General features: G+C 43.6%; 1 protein-coding gene across 10 annotated transcripts in view; it reads left to right on the forward strand.

The window, feature by feature from the left end:
* LOC116375873 (myocardin-related transcription factor A) overlaps positions 1-13,171 on the forward strand; it is a 44,668-nt gene that overhangs the window by 19,312 nt on the left and 12,185 nt on the right. For 3 of the 10 annotated variants that reach the window (XM_031834246.1, XM_031834245.1, XM_031834248.1), the window contains one exon: positions 4,039-4,104. In XM_031834246.1, coding sequence (XP_031690106.1) covers positions 4,039-4,104 — 66 coding nt within the window. Of the gene's footprint in view, positions 1-848; positions 1,434-3,585; positions 3,945-4,038; positions 4,105-13,171 lie in introns of those variants that run through there. The other 7 variants (XM_031834243.1, XM_031834244.1, XM_031834247.1 and 4 more) reach the window with 6 other exon arrangements.

Raw genomic sequence — 13,171 nt, forward strand, 5'->3', positions numbered from 1 at the left:
GTTCTGTGAGTGATTTCCTGCAAGACAGGAATGTCAGTGTTCTGCCATGGCCAGCGAAGAACTCTGATCTCAATCCCATTGAGCACATCTGGGACCTGTTGGATCGGAGGGTGAGGACTAGGGCCATTTCCCACCAGAAATGTCCTGGAACTTGCAAGTGGAATAGTGGGGTAACATCTCACAGCAAGAACTTGCAAATCTGGTGCAGTCCATGAGGAGGAGATGCACTGCAGTACTTAATGCAGCTGGTGGCCACACCAGATACTGACTGTTACTTTTGATTTTGACCCCCCCCCCTTTGTTCAGGGACACATTATTCCATTTCTATTAGTCACGTCTGTGGAACTTGTTCAGTGTATGTCTTGTTGAATCTTATGTTCAAACAAATATTTACACATTAAGTTTGCTGAAAATAAACGCAGTTGACAGTGCGAGGATGTTTCTTTTCTGTTTTTTGCTGAGTTTATATTTATTTATTTTGTAGGCTCGACCACGGCCTGTATTGACCCCGTTCTGGGACCGGATCCAGACCACAGTCCACCAGTTGAATATGGGGCATCTAGATTGTGCACAAAGCTCACAGGTGTGCACTCTTATGTTGGCACTAATGAGCAGAGGTCCCAGGTGCCAAGGGGGAAGTATTTGATTGTGGTTAGGAGGAAAAGGTTTAGCTGAAGTGTGTCGGTGTCTGTCAATGGCGGAGTGAGTGGGTGCAGCAACAGCTGTGACGGTGCTTGATCAAGGATTCACAGGCATTTGACACACACTCACAGACCCACACACTCACCTCACTCACTCGTCTGGCTGCAGTACATACTGGCTCTTGAAACTCATAGCAGCTGTACATTTCCACGTTCTACATTTCTTTTTTTCCATCTTTTTAATTTGGTTTTGTTTTTTCAATGAGATTTGGGCATTTTTCTAAACTATTCGGAACTTTGTTTGCTAAAAAACAAGAGGAAGTGGAGAAGTCAGTGAGAACACAGTTGTGTATAGAGCACTTTATATGGACTTTTGGAAAACTTCAATCTTCTCAGGATTTTTGTCATTTGCACAAGGACCATTTCTATTCTAATGCTCTTATTTTGGTCCGTCGGGCGACATCCTGCATTAATATATTTAGCAGAATCTCTGTGACTTTTCCAGGCGATATCACACACCTGATAATACATATTGACTGGACTGTATTGGACAGAACTGAACAGAGAATTCTATTTTTGTTACATTTGAATGTTTTTGGACATTATTTGATGGGACCACAGTCTTTCAGTAATACCTCTTTATTGTTTTGAACCTGATCACCATGCTGGACACCAACCCGTCCCTTCACACAGACCCCACCTCTTTTGGGCACCCTCCAATCAGCAACAGCATGGATAAGCAACGCATACGATTGGAGTTAGAACGCCGGGCTTGTCAGAGCCTGAGGGAAGGTGGGATTCATATTACGCACACACACACACACAAAATCTTTATAATAAGAGATGTGGAAGATATGGTTTCGTTGATATCTTTGTTTGTATATATTTTGAAACATAGCATCATTATGGAGAATTATTATCCTTACTCTTCCTTACTTGGCTTTTGTTTCATAGCTCTCCACAAAACACACCCAGCTTTACAGTTGAGTTTTTCTCAGTGAATCGTGTGTATTGAGTTGTGCTGCTCAGGCCGGCTGAGTGGGTGTCTGGTGTCTTCTGGGCTGCTGGTCAGGTACTAAGTTGACCTTCTGGCCCCGGTACAGATGGGGCAGCGCCAGGACTCTGTGCCCAGTGGACAATGCTCAGGCACCTGTGGGTGCTGCCAGGGCCATGACACCAACTGAGTTGGAGCGAGAAGCCTGAACAGACTTAGTCGCGACACACTGAGAATCTATCACTGACTTTTAGAGAAACATAAATGTGCTGTGAGGCAGATACGCTGGCCCACTGAGTTAAGGTGAGGAATACTGAGACTGATGACGATACTGTGGTGTTTAGTGTGACACACAGAGACCGGTTTAGATACTAAGACATAGATGGACGCTGGGGGGAAAACAGAGACAGGCTTGAGACACTGAGATGGACTTGGAACCATTGAGACAGACTGTGATTTACCGAGAGGTTATTTGCACCGAGACGTACAGTCTTTCAGAGACAGTGTATGATGCAGTAACCCAAAGGCACCTGCCTTGGCATCCGGTTTGACTTCACAGAGTTTCAAAGGTGGACAGCATACCTTGGCCCTGATTGAGGAGGGTGTCTGTTCACATGTGTCCCCTCATTCAGCCAGGCCCGAGCCCAGGCCTTAGATTTCTGCTTCGGAGCAGTTTGAGTGTCGGGTGATTTACAGTAATATTCCGTGTAACTCAACAGGCTGGGCCGGGCAGAGAGATAGAGTTCCCAGATATTACAGTGTGGTACACAAATAGAAACCAGCAGGGAGAGGATGGGTTTCATCTCAGGGTTGGGATGGAGGGAAGGGAAGGTTTTGGAAATATTCTCAAACAAGTAAACGATTGAATAGGCGATTGTAGAAAAAGTGCACAGGAAGTTTTGAAGTGACTCGCACAGAGACCGGTAACAATACATAAATTGAGCACAAAGGGAGTTATGGAGAGGGACAGGTGGTAGGAAAATGTAATGTTCTCGTTTACATCACATTAAGTAAGGTACAGAGAACGGTAATGAATTCCAATTGTGGCATTTCAGAGTGAGCATTTGCCTAGAAAATATTCTGTATAAGCACCTGGCATCATTCCCCTGTCAGTCCTTGGCACAACCAACAAACCATCTGCCACTGGAAGAGTGTCTGTGATTGTGCCGCCCCCCCCCCCCCCGGGACTATTGGGAGTGCTACGTCAAGCGCCCATATAAGAGAGAAGAGGATGATTTGGCCCAGGTGGCGACAGCCAGGACTGTCAGAAATGTTGACGCAGAGAAAACCGTGGAGGCTGAGCTCGGAGAGACTGAGACCATGAGAAAGAAGTCCCACATCACCCACACTGATCTCACTCTGACCTATTAGTCAGTATGCTTCCCTGTGGTTCACATGCAGGCAGCAGACCAGCTACAAACACAACTACATCAGGAGGTGCACACAAGCATCACTTTGTGTACAGTACAATGGACTGGTCCAACAATCATACTCTCACACATGAACACCAGGCCACATACTGTATGGATATGTAGTATACTGTAACAGCTTAACTTCCCCTCACATGTACAGTATCACATCTCTAATTTCATGAAAACCACTTATGCGTGTACTGAGATGTCGGTTTACTCTACCTCACATCTGACAGGAATCACTTACATGAGTCCACTCAGCTCGCTGTGGCTGAAGTGTAAACGCGGGATGGCAATGAGGATGTGATGCAGAGAACATGGTCTCCATCACTAGCTTTCTGTGTTCCTTCTATAGGCTTGGTCCAGCTGAGATTAGGCAGCTGTTAGCAAGACACATTTATTCATGTCATTTACATTTACTCAGTACAGAAGTATTTATCTGTACATATACTCCTCTCAATATAACACCTCATTCTATTTTGAATTGTGAGTGGTGAATGTGGGCCTTCCTGTTTTTACAAGAAGTCCTCTGTGCATTAGCATTGTTCAAGCCATGCGGAAGTGTCGCTCTCTCTATCTCTCTCTGTGTGGTAGAAGTTGTCAAAACGCGACAACCCGGCTGCTGTTTGAGTGTAGAAACAGGAAGCGCGTGTGTGTGACAGGGACCATCTGCCCGCTATTTCTCCTCCCTGCCTCTGATGATAACCTCTGTATCGGCTGTCAGACGACTCTGTGGGAGGAGAGAGGAGAGAGCGAGGGCCAGAAGAGCAGTGAGTAGGGTACTCTTCAACTATTGGCTTCAACCTCTCAGAAAGATGCACTATATTAATTTACAACACGGCTGTAACCGGCCTTGTATTTCCTCCCAAGGAGAAGAGCATGGAACGGAAACTGACTGTAGGGCGTTTGGGCTTTCACTATTGGTTGTTGCCCTTGCTGGTTCTGTCTGTAGTGTACTCACCTGACCTCTTGCTGTGTCCCTCTTATGCAGTGCTCCAGCTCAAACTCCAGCAGAGACGGACCCGTGAGGAGCTGGTCAGCCAGGGGATCATGCCACGTAAGTAACTCTCTCCCGTCCGTTAAACTACCTCATCCCCAAACCAATCTCCCCTTCCTCTAGCTGCTACCTCACCTCATTGCTTTTCAGAGTGAATGGATAGTTTGTTGACCTAACCTCACGCCCATAAGAATCAGTAAAGCTACTCCATTGTAGTCACCTCACTTGTTTCATAACAGGCACTTAATATACAACAGTATAGTGTCTTACATGGCTTTCAATGCTTTGCTTCATGTTCTAAGGTTCTAGAGATACTGATGATTATGCATGTGGTTAAATCGTATTTTTTTCTGAGAAATGTCATTGTCAGTCTCCAAAGCAAAGTGCGTCGAGCTCCTTCCTCTGCTTCAGACTTTTGAATTCTAAACTCATTCAGTGTGTACTGGGGTCTGTATGTTTAATTCATTGCCACTTTTAATTTTGACCTGTTACACTTGTTCTGTTCATTGCACAGTCGATGAATGTTTACATTGCTAAGATAGACTTCCTCTCTGTTTCACACGAGCTAGTTCCAGGAACCTTTTTTTAAAAAACCAATTTACATCCTCTAACTATATTTAGTACAATATCAGAATGCGCCACAGAACACATTCTGTTTGTTGTAAAATGCATGAAATTTGGTGTCAACATAGTAAATACAGAGGACCTGTTCTATGCCCAAATATATGATTCAACTCATTGTTTGTGAACTACAGCTGTTTCTGTATTGTACTATGGACACATGGGGTTAGAGTTTTTTTTTTACACATTTCATGAATAAAGTCATGTAAATATGTTCAAATGATCAGATCTTAAAAGTTGTATAGATTGCCTAGACCTTATATTAGGGATGCACGATATATCGGTGAACATATCGCAATCGGCCGATATTAGCTAAGAATGCCGGTATTGGCCGATGTCTAGTTTAACGCCCGATGTACAAAACCGATGTCAAAGCTGACGTGCATACCTATATAATGAAGGTACATGATGTAATGACGCCACGTGAAATTTGGCACTACACATGCAACACGGCATTCCTAAACTAGCCCACAATGTCTGCTGTGTGGAGCGAGCAGTCAAGTAGTCATTTGAAAGAGCAACAACTCGAAGGCGAAATCTATTCAATCCAAGATAATGGAATTCATTGCCCTTGACAATCAATCGTTCTCTGTCGTGGGTGTTGGCTTTCACCGACTAGTCAAGCACCGGTTAACACTACCAAGTGTGCAATTTTTCAGATGTTGCCCTACCGGAGTTACACAGTAATAGCATCACTGCTATTAGCTTCACAACATGCATACTATGGAACGCCATTTGGGTCTTTACATGTCAAAAAAGATAGTAGCACCGTCAAAGCTGTACAAAAAAGTCAGCAAACACCTGACCACCAACGATGTATTTACAATACCGCGTTGGTAATAACGCATCATTTGTTTGACTGCAACTTCTGGGGTAGCTAGCTTTAGCTTGGTACCTAGCTCGCACCAATACAACCAGCCTGAAAATAAATGACCAGTAGAAACTGCAGTCATTTTCATTATTCTTAGCAATGATTTAGGAATCCTTGTGAGTAAGTATTAGCTAGGTTGCCACTTTGTTGTTCGCCTATTGAAATTGAACTTCAGTTCTTGAAAATAAATAAATAGCTAGCCAGCTACTTAACCCTGTTGCCCAAAGCTAACGTTATAAGCAGCAAGCTAGCTTCATCTGGCTAGTGAGGATTGACCGGACTGGGTAATGTGTTGTGAAGCTAGCCATAATAAGGATTAGGCATAATAGTGGAATTTGCAGTTTGCCTTCAAAATAAAAGTTTGTCATTGACAGTGATGCAAATGAGTACAAGTAGTAGAATTATTCCTTTTATTTTGAAGGTTAACCGCAAAGTCCACTTTTGTGGCTAATCCTTATTGTGGCTAGCTTCACATAGATGGGTCCGACGACCATTAATCAAGTAAGAACTGTCTTATAAATTAGTTATTTTAGATGACACCTAGCTATAGTTAGCTAGCTAACTATAGCTACTGAAACAGATTGTTGTGTTATTTGACATGTATCTTTTTGACACGCAATGACCCAAACGGCGTTCCGTAGAAATCCTGGTTGGGAATGAAACGACTGAACAAATGAACAACAACAGCACAGCACGTAAGTGAAAGAAATGGATGACGCTGGGCCAATTGTGCGCCGCCCTATGGGATTCCCAATCACAGCCGGATGTGATACAGCCTGGATTCAAACCAGGGACTGTAGTGACGCCTCTTGCACTGAGATGCAGTGCCTTAGACCGCTGCGTCCATGTGTGTGGGTTAACTATTTAACTGTACTGAAATGCTTAAAGGGCAGCAAAAAACATTTAAATCAGTATCGGGTTTTTTTTTGCAAGGAAAATATTGGATATCGGTATCGGACAAAAATGTAATATTGGTGCATCACATATTGATATATATAGTGGGACAAAAAAGTATTTAGTCAGCCACCAATTGTGGAAGTTGTCCCACTTAAAAAGATGAGAGAGGCCTGTAATTTTCAGCATATGTACACTTTAACTATGACAGACAAAATGAGAGAGAAAAAAATCCAGAAAATCACATTGTAGGATTTTTAATGAATTTATTTGAAATTATGGTGGAAAAAAGTATTTGGTCAATAACAAAAGTTTATCTCAATACTTTGTTATATACCCTTTGTTGGCAATGACAGAGGTCAAACGTTTTCTGTAAGTCTTCACAAGGTTTTCACACACTGTTGCTGGTATTTTGGCCCATTCGTCCATGCAGATCTCCTCTAGAGCAATGATGTTTTGGGGCTGTTGCTGGGCAACACAGACTTTCAACTCCCTCCAAAGATTTTCTATGGGGTTGAGATCTGGAGACTGGCTAGGCCACTCCAGGACCTTGAAATGCTTCTTACGAAGCCACTCCTTCGTTGCCCGGGCGGTGTGTTTGGGATCATTGTCATGCTGAAAAACCCAGCCACGTTTCATCTTCAGTTCCCTTGCTGATGGAAGGAGGTTTTCACTCAAAATCTCACGATACATGGCCCCATTCATTCATTCCTTTACACGGATCAGTCGTCCTGGTCCCTTTGCAGAAAAACAGCCACAAAGCATGATGTTTCCACACCCATGCTTCACAGTAGGTATGGTGTTCTTTGGATGCAACTCAGCATTCTTTGTCCTCCAAACACGACAAGTTGATTTTTTTACCAAAAAGTTATATTTTGGTTTCATCTGACCATATGACATTCTCCCAATCTTCTTCTGGATCATCCAAATGCTCTCTAGCAAACTTCAGACGGGCCTGGACATGTACTGGCTTAGGCAGGGGGACACGTCTGGCACTGCAGGATTTGAGTCCCTGGCGGCGTAGTATGTTACTGATGGTAGGCTTTGTTACTTTGGTCCCAGCTCTCTGAAGGTCATTCACTCGGACCCCCGTGTGGTTCTGGGATTTTTGTGATCATTTTGACCCCACGGGGTGAGATCTTGCGTGGAGCCCCAGATCGAGGGAGATTATCAGTGTTCTTGTATATCTTCCATTTCCTAATAATTGCTCCCACAGTTGATTTCTTCAAACCAAGCTGCTTACCTATTGCAGATTCAGTCTTCCCAGCCTGGTGCAGGTCTACAATTTTGTTTCTGGTGTCCTTTGACAGCTCTTTGGTCTTGGCCATAGTGGAGTTTGGAGTGTGACTGTTTGAGGTTGTGGACAGGTGTCTTTTATACTGATAACAAGTTCAACAGGTGCCATTAATACAGGTAACGAGTGGAGGATAGAGGAGCCTCTTAAAGAAGAAGTTGCAGGTCTGTGAGAGCCAGAAATCTTGCTTGTTTGTTATTGACCAAATACTTATTTTCCACCATAATTTGCAAATAAATTCATTAAAAATCCTACAATGTGATTTTCTGGATTTTTTTTCTTCTCATTTTGTCTGTCATATTTGAAGTGTACCTATGATGAAAATTACAGGCCTCTCATCTTTTTAAGTGGGAGAACTTGCACAGTTGGTGGCTGACTAAATACTTTTTTGCCCCACTGTATTATATACACACTGAACAAAAATACACTATATATACAAAAGTATGTGCATCGGTGCTGACAGGTGTATAACATCGAGCATGAACAGCTATACAATCTCCATAGACAAACATTGTCAGTAGAATCGCCTTTCTGAAGAGCTCAGTGACTTTCAACGTGGCACCGTCATAGGATGCCACCTTTCCAACAAGTCAGTTCGTCAAAGTTCTACCTTGCTAGAGCTGCCTCGGTCAACTGTAAGTGCTGTTATTGTGAAATGGGAAATTCTAAGCGCAACAATGACTCAGCCACTAAGTGGTAGTTCACACAAGCTCACAGAATTGGACCGCCGAGTGCTGAAGTGCGCAGCACGTAAATATAATCTGTCCTCTGTAAGAATGCTACTTGCCCAAATGGATAGTGTCAGCTGTAAAGTTTAGTGGAGGAGGAATAATGTTCATGGATTGTTTTTGGCCCCTTAGTTGCAGTGAAGAGATCTTAATGCTACACCATACAATGACATTCTAGACAAAACTGTCCTTCCAACTTTGTGCCAACAGTTTGCGAAGACCCTTTCCTGTTTCAGCATGACAATGCCCCCGTGCATAAAGCGAGGTCCGTAAAGAAATGGTTTGTCGAGATCGGTGTGGAAGAACTTGACTGGCCTGCACAGAGCCCTGACCTCAACCCCATTGAACACCTTTGGGATGAATTGGAATGGAGACTGCGAGCCATTCCTAATCACCCAATATCAGCCACAAGACCTCACTAATGCTCTTGTGGCTGAATGGAATCAAGTCCCCACAGCAATGTTCCAACATTTAGTGGAAAACCTTCCCAGAAGTGTGGAGGCTGTAATAGCAGCAAAGGGAGGACCAACTCCATATTAATGCCCATGATTTTGGAATGAGATGTTTGACGAGCAGATGTCCACATATACAGTGCATTCAGAAAGTATATAGACCCCTTGACTTTTTCCACATTTTGTTACGTTACAGCCTTATTCTAAAATGGATTAAAACAATTGTTTCCCTCACTTTGAAGCACCTTTGGCGGTGATTACAGCCTTGTGTCTTCTTGGGTATGACGCTACAAGCTTGGCACACCTGTATTTGGGGAGTTTCTCCCATTCTTCTTTGCAGAGCCTCTCAAGCTCTGTCAGGTTGGATGGGGAGCGTCGCTACACAGCTATTTTCAGGTCCAAAAAGTGCTGTAATTTCTTAACAGTTCACCCGATATGGATGAAAATATCCTCAAGTGAAAGCTGACAGTCTGCACTTTAACCGTATAGTTATTTGTATCATTTCAAATTCAAAGTGTTGGAGTATAGAGCCAAAATAAGAAAACATGCTTCACTGTCCCAGTAATTACGGAGGGCACTGTATATACAGTACCAAAAATTAAGATCTGATCATTTGAACAAGACATTAACTCCATGTGTCCAAAGGCTAAATATAGTACAATATCAAAACCTCATATTGTAGACAAATGCTTTGGCTGGTAAAAAATGTCCATCAGTAAGCTCAGAGAACAAGTGAACCAAAGGAAATTGTACATTTCCGTTATGGACATGAATGGTTTCAATCCGATTGGTTTTATGAGTAATAAACCAGTAGCAGACATGTTTTTCTTTGACATTTCATTCATTGTCCTATGGTTTGACACAGACTACCTTTAGTGTTTAGACAAGTATTTAACAATGCCTATTGTCCATGCTTTTGGAGTATTAGAGAAGAAACAAATGAAAATAGACTCCTATTATTAATGTGGAGACAAAGGGTGCTGTTGAATTTAGTCACACTCTGTTCAGACAGTGTGTAGTGGCTGTCAGACTTGGCTAGAGTAGTCATTTGAGTTGTCATCTTCAATGTCTTCCATCCCTGGACACTCTTCATGAACCTTTGCTGGTAACAAGTGAAACGGCACACAGTGTTGTGTGCAGCGGGATTGAATTCAATGTGCGGCCAACACAAAAAAGGCTTGCATTTCCTTCTACTATTAACAGCCCTGTTACGTTAGAATATTTATTTACTGTGCTTTCCGAGTGGTTAAAATGCAACAGTGTTAGACAGTAGCAGCTTTGTTGGGCTGTATTGCTCAACCTTATTATATCTGCTATTGCTGCTTCTCTGTTATGTTTACTTCTCCTTTCTTATGTTGATCAGAAGAGAACCCCAGTCTGCATGGGGCCAGACTAAGCAACAAGGCCAGGGTCTCATTCAACATAAGAGAGGGAGGATGTTGGAGAGAGTGCAGAGGGTATGAGGAGATGGCAGAGAACAGTGGAGGAGAGGGTGTGAGGAGATGGCAGAGAACAGGAGAGGAGAGGGTGTGAGGAGATGGCAGAGAAGAGGAGAAGAGACGGTGTGAGGAGATGGCAGAGAACAGTAGAGGAGATGGCAGAGAACAGTAGAGGAGATGGCAGAGAACAGTAGAGGAGATGGCAGAGAACAGTAGAGGAGATGGCAGAGAACAGTAGAGGAGATGGCAGAGAACAGTAGAGGAGACGGTGTGAGGAGATGGTAGAGAACAGGAGAGGAGAGGGTGTGAGGAGATGGCAGAGAACAGGAGAGGAGAGGGTGTGAGGAGATGGTAGAGCGCAGGAGAGGGTGTGAGGAGATGGTAGAGAACAGGAGAGGAGAGGGTGTGAGGAGATGGCAGAGAACAGTAGAGGAGAGGAGACGGCGTGAGGAGAGGAGAGGGTGTGAGTAGATGGTAGAGAACAGGAGAGGAGAGGGTGTGAGGGGATGGCAGAGAACAGTAGAGGAGAGGAGAGGGTGTGAGGAGATGGCAGAGCAGAGGGTTTGAGGAGAGGGCGTGAGGAGAGTGGAGGGAAAGAGTAGCAGTCACAGGAAAGGCATTGGTCTGCTAAACGACCACTGACGGCAGGTGAGTCATCATGTCCCCTGACTACTTCCTTCGCTCCCCCTCGTTCTCTCGCTTCCCTCCTGAACACATATTTAACCTCCTAGGTCTGAGTATCAGACCATACTGCAAAATTGGTCCTCCTTGCTCGTACTGTCAGTGTGCAGACAGCCACTTCTCTTTCCCCCCATTCCCTCTTACATTGTAGTGTACTTTGAATGGAATAGGGTGCCATTTGGGACACACTCTCTGTCTTATGCAATCCCAGGGTGGCACCACTCCATCCAATCAGAGAGCAGTGAGGAAGTGGTCTCATGTAAAACCAATGTTTTTGTTTGAACCACAGAAAAAGAGACGAGCTAAATGAGTGTTAGTGATCACTGCTGACAGGAGGACTGGTTCAATTGGAGGCCTGCAACATTTTCTACTCACCAACTCAGAGATGCGTACACTATATGACCGAGGGTATGTGGACACCTGCTTGTTGAGCATCTCCTTCCAAAATCATGGGCATTAATATGGAGTTGGTCCACCTTTTGCTGCTGTAACACCCTCCAATCTTCTGGGAAGATTTTCCACTAGATGTTGGAAAATTAATGTGGGGACTTGCGTCCATTCAGCCACGAGCATTAGTGGCACTGATGGCACTGATGTTCTGCAATTAGGCCTGGCTCGCAGTCGGCGTTCCATTTCATCCCAAAGGTGTTAAATGGGGTTGAGGTCAGGGCTCTATGCAGGCCAGTCATGTTCTTCCACACCAATCTCAATAAACCATTTCTGTATGGAACTCTTTGTGCATGTGGGCATGCTGAAACAGGAAAGGGCCTTCCCCAAATCATTGCCACAAAGTTGGAAGCACAGAATCGTCTGGAATGTCATTGTATACTATAGCGGTAAGATTTCCCTTCACTGGAACTAAAGGGCCTAGCCCGAATCATGAAAAACAGCCCCCGGCCATTATTCACCCTCCACCAAACTTTACAGTTGGCACTATGCATTGGGGCAGGAAGCCTATGGCGGCGCCACGTGAAAGTCATTGAGCTCTTCAGTAAATCTCTTCTGCTGCCAATTTGTCTCTTTGGTGATTTTATACACCTATCAGCAACGGCTGTGGCTGAAATAGTCCACTAATTTGAAGGAGTGGCCACATACTTTTGTATAAATAGTGGTCAGCCAATTGGCTCTTTGTCCAGACCAACATTAGCCTGAATGTGCACTGTTGGGTGGATAGCATAACATTCTAGGACGTTGGCTAACAGTCATATGTTTGCTTACGCACATTGTTACGAGTGTATGTAAATGAATTACTAAGTCAAGGTAATGGGAGTTTCCATAGCGTATACTGTACGCACTAAAGTAGAAATCAGTGAAGCATATTCAGGACGCACACACTCATGTCTCTGTGGAGAGCCATTTAGATTTTTGCAATTTGAAGCATTTGTCTAATTCAAGATAACAATGAAACGTATTGTCAAGCCTTCAATTACAGGAATCAAAATGACCTTTAAAATAGAATAGATACTTTATTGTCCATTTTGGACAGTTTAGTGACTGTTGATTATTGTTTTATATGATTTGACATGAGCTGTTTTTATTAGATGGCTGTTATAGCTAGTGAAATCACATACTGTGTATTGAATTAAATAACAACCATGTTTCTCATGGTTGAAATCATTTAACAATACTTGTGCGACTGCTTGCATGGTTAGCCGGCTGTGGTGTAAGGGTGTGTTTTGTGTCACACTGTGTGAAACTGGGCTATAATAAGCAGACCTGGTGATATCCTACCTTACAGAACTTCTACTAGTAGAACTGCAGAGAAGACGTGATCCACACACCACCATGCATGAAACACTCGTCCTCACGTTCACAGATGCACTTAGGTGACTCTCGTTATTCTGGATGCATAAATCCATCACGGTCCATGATGTTCATCAGCTCAGCCACAGATACAGACACGGTCAGTCCATTTAGGAGCACAGGGAAGGACTGAGAATAATTCTTTCCCCATGTGCATTTCTTCAGTGGCGAGTGGTCAGGATGTACAGTGGTTTGCTCAAGAGGCCAGGTATATTTTTCTTTATTATTTGGTGAAGGAAGGTTCAGGAAACACTTTCAACAATGAATACCTAATTAACATTGCATTAAAGAAGATTAGGGTGCTATGCTATGAGAATGTGAGAGCAACAGCAATTATTGTTTTA

The sequence above is a fragment of the Oncorhynchus kisutch genome, linkage group LG10 (assembly GCF_002021735.2).
Source record: "Oncorhynchus kisutch isolate 150728-3 linkage group LG10, Okis_V2, whole genome shotgun sequence".
Lineage (NCBI taxonomy): Eukaryota > Metazoa > Chordata > Actinopteri > Salmoniformes > Salmonidae > Oncorhynchus > Oncorhynchus kisutch.